Source organism: Cucurbita pepo, chromosome LG17, assembly GCF_002806865.2.
Source record: "Cucurbita pepo subsp. pepo cultivar mu-cu-16 chromosome LG17, ASM280686v2, whole genome shotgun sequence".
Taxonomy (NCBI): domain Eukaryota; kingdom Viridiplantae; phylum Streptophyta; class Magnoliopsida; order Cucurbitales; family Cucurbitaceae; genus Cucurbita; species Cucurbita pepo.
The window spans coordinates 8554268-8563350 of record NC_036654.1 but is presented as its reverse complement, the minus strand read 5'-3'; the positions used below and the strand labels follow the sequence as shown (position 1 = coordinate 8563350).

The window sequence follows — 9083 nt, the reverse complement described above, 5'->3', positions numbered from 1 at the left end:
ATGATATCAAAGTCAGACTCCGGGCAGCGTGTTAGCGAGGACGTTGGGCCCAAGGAGGTGAACGGTAAGATCTCACATCAGTCGAGAGAGGGGAACGAAACATTTCTTATTAAGGTACGAAGACCTCTCCTAAACCAAAAATAGGACAATATTTGCTAACAGTAGGAATAGTGTATTTGTTTGTATTTTTATTTTAAGTTTATAATAGTTAATAACAATAACAAGAGTGAATGGTGATTGATAGCTTAAAATCAATAACAAGAGATTTATAAAATTTATGATATGTTTGAAAGATCTTCAATATGATCGGTCGAGATAACGAAAATGTCTGAAATGTAGCCCGATCACCGCTTCTTCTGACGCGTCTCTCTAGAAATGCGACGAATCAGCCAATTTTTTTGGATCAGGTAAAGGAAATTAGTTTGTTTAATTGTTAATCTGCTTCTTATCTCTCTTTACGAGGTATTATTATTTGGATTTTAGCAATCGATCAACACAATCGCACTCTCAGAACAAATTCCAGGTGAATAATGAAGGCTTCTCTAATTTTCTTCTTGCTTGCGTGCACTTCAGGTATGCTATTCTATTGTGTTTTTTCGTAGCGGAATGTTAAATGTGATCGTAGTTCGTCATAAATCGGTTGTCGTTCTTCCGATTCCATTTAATGGATTCATTTTTGTTGGTGGTTTGAATTAATTTCAGTTTACGCGATGTCGGCTGAAGATGTAACTAAGTTACAGATTGATGTTACGGTAATTTGTTTATTTAATCTATTATTTCAGAAATTGGTTCTGATTTTTCGTACATTATTATTCCTTTTGCTATGAATCTGGAGGTCTCTCCATTTTCAAATTTGATAGGAATTTAACGATCTTGGATAAACGAAAGGATTTTATGTTCTACAAGTTGTTCTTGTCTAGTGAAAGCTCTATGGTCACTGACACTGTAATATTACAGACTTATGAACGTATATTTGACTTCCATGTTGTTAAAATGAGATCCATATGTCCAATGAAAAGTGTAAAGTTGTGTTAATTTCTGGATTGTGTTGAGATCAATTTATGAGATGGAGTTTTCCCCATGTCATAATATGAATTGAATTTGATATGAATATGACGTCTTCTTCACAAAAAAAAATTCCTCTGAGACCTTCATTGCGCTGTCCCCGTGGGGTAGGAAAATGAATTGTGGAACTTTTCTTTGAAATGATTCATAGGTCCGACTCGCTAAGGCTTGACTAAGAGTCTCGTTAGGGCATCCTCCCCCACCATTTCAGCCTATTATTCATAGGGATTTGACCGGTGCGGAAGGTATTGATCCCATTCATTAGTTCGACATTATTTGAGGAATTAGGTCAACATGCTTGAATTGATTCCTAGACTTGGTACTAGTATAACGCAATTGAACTTTTCTTTTGGTAACATTTTGAGCTTAAGTCCCAGGTGGGAAGTTGAGCCATGAGAATCAATAACCACTGATAATGGTCTTATAAAGTTGTAATTTATGCAATTTTGTGAGAAAACGTTGAAGGGTCAGATCTTTCGGTTACTCTCGTACTTGTGTATCGCGAAATTAACGTTAGCTGGTAATTTGGTAAAGAGCTGCTTGACGAAGAGGCGGTTAGTCTTTTCCGTTATTGCTCAGACAAACATCTACTATATGCTAAAATATGAATTTGGTTTCATGAGAACCGTGTCTGCAAGTTGCGTTTTTTTCCCTAGCTTTTCACAGTTCCAATGAATGTTTGATATTGCACTGCCAGCCTTTAGATTCTGGAATATGTTACTCTGGACCACTCCCCAAGCCTTTTCTTGCTAATTCTTTGTTTTGATGCTTTTTTCTTTTCTCTTTGTTTCTTCTTTTGCAGAGTAGGCCATCATCTTGTGATATTAAAACTCATAAAGGAGATAAAATCAAAGTTCATTATCGTGTAAGTTGAACAATATTTTAGTTCGACTCTTGCTTTTGTGTGTGCGCATAAAACAAACACGGTCAATTTGTTAATGAGTCAATGAATTATAAAGGAAGAATTGGGGAGATGTCAGAGCTGGGAAGATAAGGCACTGCCTCTGCTAGAAAAAGGGCATTCTTGATTTCATGACGGATGTTGTAACGTTCACAAATAAAACTAACTAACTGGGTTACACCAGAATTTGAATTTGTCTGAGAACTTTATCATTCAGTATATTTGAAGGAATGATCCCGAAATTGAATCCTTACACAGTTGCTGCTGATACAAACATGATAGATTGATGATTTTCACTGATATGGTTATGAACACAGTCGATTCATTTACAATTAAGATTTTTCTTTTAGCTCCGCACATCTTGACTGATATCTGTTATCCTATGATTCAATAGGGGATGTTCGCAGATGGGACTGTTTTTGATTCTAGTTTTGAAAGGGGTGTCCCATTTGAGTTTGAGCTTGGCGCTGGTAAAGTAATTAAAGGTATTTGTACACAAAACACATACATCTCGTAATTGGTAGAAAATTTTCTGGTGCAGCCAAGATAGTTTATTTGTTATTGTTACTATTTTTATTTTTTTAGTTTGAATGTTTCCATATTGTTCACCGTCATCTCCACTCTGTGTTCGAGCTCAGCTGTGGTCAAGTAACAATTCATCTTTTGTGATAGATCTCTTATGAGTTGCACCATATTAGTTAATCGGTTTATTATTCTCATTATCTATAATTAGGATTTTCTTGGAACAGATGTTGGTTTAAAATCCGTTCATCTGTTCATGTTGCTTGAACTTAACAAATTGCTGTACGCTCCCTCGTTTTCGCGTAATTTGTTCCTTCACTCGGTTCAAATTTTTTGTGACCTTTGATCTGTGAACTCAGTCTACAAAATTGTATATTAAGCTCAAAAGATCCAATAAAATGGTCATTACGCAAAGATCTGTACTGAACAAACTTTGCTAATTGCTCTGTGAATACTCATTCTGATGTAGTGCATGGGAAGTTGCTGAGAGTTGAAAATTCCTTCATTTTCAGGATGGGACCAAGGATTACTAGGAATGTGCGTTGGTGAGAAACGGAAACTGACAATTCCTTCAAAGTTAGGATATGGACCGAAAGGCGTTCCACCAACCATACCAGGTAATCCTAACATAACCCTAAAACTCATCTATAAAGAACTCTTTTTTTTTTTTTTTGTCTATTTGCATCAATTTTTTACCGTACTAGTAAGAAGGTGTTCCCAAAAGAGGACAAACAAAGATTGAATGCACTCCTATACCGTATCTGTACAAATAGAATAGTCGATTTATACAGAATGGTAAAGGGGTCCCTCTATGATCATAGAAATGAATAGAAAGGGATATTTGAATCCTTACCAACTTGATCTTGTTGCCCCAGGCAACAAGCATGCATGAACCATTTCACGAAGTATGCATCCAGATAGCCCTAAGTCTCAATCGTTAGCTCTTGGTCTTCCGATTAAAAAACAACGTCAACGAAGATGAAATCCATGGACTTTTAGAAACATTTGCATTTAATCCTTGACATTAGTCGTAAGTGTTCTTAAAAGAAGTAACTATAAGGACTAATTATGTGCATTAAGTTCACGACCCAACTCAAACGATGATTTGAATTTATTCACGGCTGAAGTATGTGGAGTTTTGTGTTGTTCCCTTGTTGGGTTTTGAATATACAGGTGGTGCAACACTTGTCTTTGACACTGAGCTTGTTGCTATTAATGGGAAACCATCAAGGGGTGGAAACTCAGTCAAGAAAGAGAGTGATGATCTATAAGTGAAACCAACTATTCTACCATTGGAGCCCTTCGGTTGAGATGCTTATCAATCTTCTCCAACTTTAGTTTCTTCCATTTTTTCATACTCTTTTTCACTTTCTACTAAGTTTTGATGAGATGTTAATTTATGATATTTATTTTGAATTCTTAGAATCAACGAAGAACAACTTGCGATTTATTTGAAATGAGATGCTAATTTATGATATTTATGTTCAATTGTTAGAATTAACGAAGAACAACGATATACCACATCATCACGTGTCCCATTTTTTACGTCCCCGTATTACATGTTGCACCAACATGTTTGTTGGTACGAGCAAATTCTCCTATTACATTACGAGCACCTAATCTCCTAAAAGGTTTTCGTCACCATGCATATGGCATACACAACGTTAGAAATTGAGATTAAAAAAATATAAATAGTGAAGTTCTTGACGCTTCTTTTGTGTATAAATAGTGAAGTTCTTGACGCTTCTTTTGTGTATTCTAACTTCTTGGACAAAATGTTTCTTGCTATGACTTCTTGGAAAACGAGAGTTTAAGAGAATAAAAAAAAGTTTGAGACGTCTTTTGATTCAACTTAATGGCCTTGTTTATAGAAACTTTTGAATATCTAATATATTAGAACGTAATATTTTATTCAAGTAATCTTATTTATAGGGACTATTCTATAAAGGTTTCTTTAAATAATATATTTGAGTATCTAATATATTAGAATGTAATATATCAAACTGAAATAATCTTGACAAATAAAAATCAGATAAAGTAAAGTTTCTTAGAAACTTTGCTGAACTCAGTGATTTTATTTATAAAATGAAATAATTTTCGACAAATAATATATTTAAATATATAATATATTAGAATGTAATATCTTATTTAAATCATATTATATAATACTAGTATTTTACCTTTTTTTTTTCTTTATTTAATTTTAATTTTAACCTAATTTATAAATTCATGAAATGTACTTTCCAAGCTCCCGACATTCGAGGTTTTATTATTATTATTATATATTTTTTTCTAGAACCATCTATTTGTTATTCAGTCCCTAACTTTTTAATATTTATAATTGTTCCCCCTTTCTTCAATTCAATTTAAATCTCCAAAAACCCTCGCATATTCTCTTCGTAGAACTCTCTAGAACCCACCTTTTGTTCCCCTTAATCCTCGTTTCTCCAAACTACCCGAGTGTCATCTCTCCGCTGATCTGAGCGCAGACCTCCATTTCTTCCTTCTTTCGAGTCCTTTTGATCCTTCCCTCTGTTCTCTGTTTTTAATTGATCCCTCATGGATGAGGATTTTGATATCCCTGCGGCGCCTGACATGAATGACGACTTGGATTTTCCTGATGAAACCGTTGCTCTCAAGGTTGGGGAGGAGAAAGAAATTGGAAATCAGGGGTTGAAGAAGAAGCTTTTGAAGGAAGGTGAAGGATGGGTCACTCCTGAAAATGGCGATGAGGTTGAAGGTATGTGCCTCACTACGAGCTGCTGCAGAAATTGGATTTTCGTTATGCCTTTTATTTATTTTTCTGTTTTTTTTTTTATTCTGAGATTTTGGGTTGTTCTGGTTGTTTGTAATGTAGTTCACTATACTGGGACTTTGCTTGATGGAACTCAGTTTGATTCGAGCCGCGATCGTGGAACTCCGTTCAAGTTCACTCTTGGCCAAGGTTAGGGAATTTTATTGTTTTTGGATTGAATATTTGATTGTTATGTTTATTTAATTTGTTAGTATTTGGCAATCGAGCCAATTTTCATGGCAATTGGAGTACATTGGAGCTTTTTGTTTTTATGTTGGTAAAGTTTGTAATGCAAATTTCTCGGTTGAAAGATTTTAAATGCTGTGCAATGGTTTATAAACAACTGGTGGCATGTGTGTCGGTGGGGAGGGAGCAATGTTCAATTCATTACCCACTCTCGTACGGACTATTCGTGTCGTTCGATTAGATTGGATTGGATTTATCGGTTGAAAGCTACCAAGTAAATTGATGTTTCATAGCAATCATTTGTGACAGAATGTGAAATCCCACATTGTTTGTTTAGAACAATGTGTCTAAAAAAAAAAAAAAAAAAAAAAAACTCTGTTTAATTCTAGATATCTGAAGTTCAACTGCTGAAGTAGTTCTGATTAAGAACAAGGCCCTAAAGGAAAGCCATGTATTTTGACCTCCTCCTTTTCTGTTAATGCAAATTTACATACGTTTTCTCAATATTTCTGGGGATTCCTATTGCCTATATAGAGGCACTTCTGCTGCTGCTCTTTCTCAGTAAATTCTTGCAAATCTGCGCTTTGAGATGCATTTTATTTTATGATGTTTCCATTATGATGGGGTTCGATTTTCTTTATTTGATTTTTCTTTGAGGCCGTATACAAGCATGCCTCGTTTAGGTAGTTTCCTTGGTTCTTTTTTGGCTAGGTGCTTTCATTCTTGAATGTTCATTTCAACATCTTCAACTTTTTTATATTCTTTATGGTGCCAGGACAAGTGATTAAAGGATGGGATCTGGGTATCAAAACAATGAAGAAGAGTGAAAAAGCTCTTTTTACCATTCCTCCTGACTTGGCATATGGTGAATCTGGATCCCCACCAACCATTCCTCCTAGTGCTACATTGCAGTTTGATGTTGAGCTACTATCTTGGACAAGCGTCAAGGACATATGCAAGGATGGAGGAATATTCAAGAAGATCCTAACTGAAGGACAGAAATGGGAAAATCCAAAAGACCTTGATGAAGTGCTAGGCAAGTGCATATGTTAAAATTTTCTGTATATTATTTATCGTGCGAATCTTCTTTGTTTTTTAGCGGTTGATTTTAATGTCATGTTATGCAGTTAATTTTGAGGCTAAGCTGGAAGATGGAACACTTGTTGCAAAAGCAGATGGAGTGGAATTCACCGTTGGGGATGGTAATTGTGTTACTTTGACTTTGATTGGGATTTTTTATTAACTACTATTGGGAAAAGATGTTCTTGTCAGACATTGGTTTTATGTGAATCTCAAGTAAACCGTACTCTCAACAGGTTACTTTTGCCCTGCTCTTGCAAAGGCTGTAAAAACCATGAAGCTAGGTGAAAAGGCACTCCTCACGGTGAAACCACAATGTATGTATCTTCAACAGATTTTCCTCAAGATTGATTCAAAACTTCCCTTACATTATTTTGTTTATTGTTGTAGATGGGTTTGGGGAGAAGGGTAAACCAGCCTCTAGCAATGAAGGTGCAGTTCCACCAAATGCATCTCTCGATATTACACTAGAGTTGGTATCTTGGAAGACTGTTTCAGAAGTTACCCCTGACAAGAAGGTTATCAAGAAAATTCTGAAAGAAGGAGAAGGGTATGAGAAGCCAAACGATGGTACTGTCGTCAAAGGTCAGTTTCTAGCAAACCAGTGGCATATGTATGTTACATTGTTTCAGTTCAGAATTCTAACTCAACAATGGAATTGCAGTGAAATTGGTTGGGAAGTTGGGAGATGGCAAGATATTTTTGAAGAAGGGATATGGTGATGGTGAAGAGCCATTTGAGTTTAAAACAGATGAAGGTATGTTTATGCTTTGATATTGTGTACTTTTTTGTTTGATGCTCGCTTACTGAACATTGTTACTTCTGCATAATATAGAACAAGTGATTGATGGCCTCGACAAAGCTGTGGCAACAATGAAGAAAGGTGAGACAGCCCTGCTGACTATAGCACCTGAGTATGCTTTTGGTTCATCTGAGTCAAAACAGGAGTTAGCTGTAGTTCCTCCGAACTCAACTGTGTATTACGAAGTTGAACTAGTGGCTTTTGACAAGGTTTGTACTTTGTTGTGCAAACATGGGAACTCAACTTTCATATTCATTCTAACATCTTATAATTATCATATCATTGTTCTCCTTTTGTCAGGAGAAGGAATCATGGGATATGAATAACCAGGAAAAGATTGAAGCTGCTGGTAAAAAGAAGGAAGAAGGAAATGTGTTGTTTAAGGCTGGAAAATTTGCCAGAGCCTCCAAGAGATATGAGAAGGTGATTATTCTGCTTGCAATCCCAAATACTTATCTGCATTCGCAATAAATTTCTTCTTAGACACCTCATATCTAGAAATCTATTCATTTTTATAGTTTACTTTCTAATTTATTTTCTACCTTTTGTTGATATAAGATGGACTGGAGTACTTAGTTATTTATTTTGCTTCTGATTTGGTTGGGGGTTTGAATTGTTTTTTGTAGGTTAGTGTGCACAGTTGTGCTCGTAAGCAATAATTTGGAATTTCTGGGTGTTCTTAAAACTGTTTTTTCCCCCTCCTACTAGATAAATAACGATCGTTTTGACTTCGGAATAGACTCTTAGCTTTGTTCATCTCTCCTTTTGCTGCTCTACACAATTTATGTAAAGAGAATACGATATTTATGCTTGTGAGTTTCTGGATGGAATTAAAACTGATGTGAACTTGTTTACTTGGGCTTGCTTTTGGACAGGCTGTGAAGTTCATTGAACACGATTCTTCCTTTAGCGAAGAAGAGAAAAAACAGGCTAAGGCATTGAAAGTTGCATGCAATTTGAACGATGCAGCTTGTAAATTGAAGCTAAAGCTGTACAAGGAGGCAGAGAAATTGTGCACCAAGGTGAGTGAGATTGAGATATATATAGAAGCGACCAAGCCTGCTGCTGCTTTTGGCGTATTTCTATCAAACAACCTCTTGATGAAACTGTAACATCACTACAATTGTAGGTACTGGAACTCGAAAGTTCAAATGTTAAAGCTCTATATAGAAGGGCTCAAGCATATATCCAACTAGCTGATTTGGATTTGGCCGAAGTTGACATCAAGAAAGCTCTCGAAATCGATCCAAATAACAGGCATGTACCTTTCCTCCTCTCCAAATGCTCAATACCAAGATTGCTTGTTGATTCTAAACAATTGATGTTGATACCTTCAGGGATGTGAAATTGGAGTACAAAACTCTAAAGGAGAAGGTGAAGGAATACAACAAGAAGGATGCCAAGTTTTACGGCAACATGTTTGCCAAAATGAACAAGTGAGAAGAATCAGTCTATAATCCCCAGGAGTAAGCAGAAACGTTAGGCCTGGGAGTTTGATTTTCAGTTTGGTGGTTCGAGGGAACTGGAGTGGAGTGGTTTTCTTTGTATCTCACTCACTAGTTTATAACTTGAGGTTTTGAGTTTTGAACTTGAATCAGTGGATGGTTCCTTCTGGTTTCAAAGTGAGATTATAACCATTTGATTATATAATTAAGTTGCCCAACTCACTCTCTTTTCAAACTAGGATTCTCTTACCAATGCCTTTCTATTGGAAGAAGCTTTGTAATCATTGA

The 9083-nt window shown here is 35.9% G+C and overlaps 2 protein-coding genes across 3 annotated transcripts; both read left to right on the top strand.

The window, feature by feature from the left end:
- The first annotated feature begins 251 nt into the window (after positions 1 to 251).
- LOC111778162 (peptidyl-prolyl cis-trans isomerase FKBP15-2-like) lies at positions 252 to 3969 on the top strand. Of its 2 annotated transcripts, none has more exons than XM_023657841.1 (7): positions 252 to 407; positions 484 to 573; positions 703 to 752; positions 1868 to 1930; positions 2361 to 2451; positions 3001 to 3105; positions 3662 to 3969. In XM_023657841.1, the coding sequence occupies exons 2-7, from the start codon at positions 531 to 533 to the stop codon at positions 3757 to 3759; spliced, it is 450 nt and encodes a 149-aa protein (XP_023513609.1). In that variant the 5' UTR covers positions 252 to 407; positions 484 to 530; the 3' UTR covers positions 3760 to 3969. The 2 variants fall into 2 exon arrangements, with proteins under 2 accessions (XP_023513609.1, XP_023513610.1); XM_023657842.1 differs by lacking the exon at positions 3662 to 3969 and adding an exon at positions 3163 to 3654 and having other exon boundaries at positions 3001 to 3132.
- An 886-nt stretch (positions 3970 to 4855) lies between these two features.
- Positions 4856 to 9017, top strand: LOC111778249 (peptidyl-prolyl cis-trans isomerase FKBP62-like). Its single transcript, XM_023657957.1, has 12 exons — positions 4856 to 5228; positions 5346 to 5432; positions 6244 to 6504; positions 6596 to 6670; positions 6785 to 6865; positions 6939 to 7133; positions 7213 to 7305; positions 7384 to 7559; positions 7651 to 7773; positions 8226 to 8372; positions 8480 to 8607; positions 8688 to 9017. Exons 1-12 carry the CDS (start codon positions 5048 to 5050, stop codon positions 8788 to 8790), a joined length of 1650 nt encoding a protein of 549 aa, XP_023513725.1. The 5' UTR covers positions 4856 to 5047; the 3' UTR covers positions 8791 to 9017.
- Positions 9018 to 9083: the final 66 nt, after the last annotated feature.

Bases quoted from the DNA above. Each gene is read 5' to 3' on its own strand.
- LOC111778162 (XM_023657841.1), top strand. From the start codon at position 531: ATGAAGGCTTCTCTAATTTTCTTCTTGCTTGCGTGCACTTCAG. The intron at 574-702 runs GTATGCTATTCT...AATTAATTTCAG, and splicing joins CTTGCTTGCGTGCACTTCAG to TTTACGCGATGTCGGCTGAA. The intron at 2,452-3,000 runs GTATTTGTACAC...CTTCATTTTCAG, and splicing joins CGCTGGTAAAGTAATTAAAG to GATGGGACCAAGGATTACTA.
- LOC111778249 (XM_023657957.1), top strand. From the start codon at position 5,048: ATGGATGAGGATTTTGATATCCCTGCGGCGCCTGACATGAATGACGAC. The intron at 5,433-6,243 runs GTTAGGGAATTT...TTATGGTGCCAG, and splicing joins CAAGTTCACTCTTGGCCAAG to GACAAGTGATTAAAGGATGG. The intron at 7,560-7,650 runs GTTTGTACTTTG...TCCTTTTGTCAG, and splicing joins AACTAGTGGCTTTTGACAAG to GAGAAGGAATCATGGGATAT.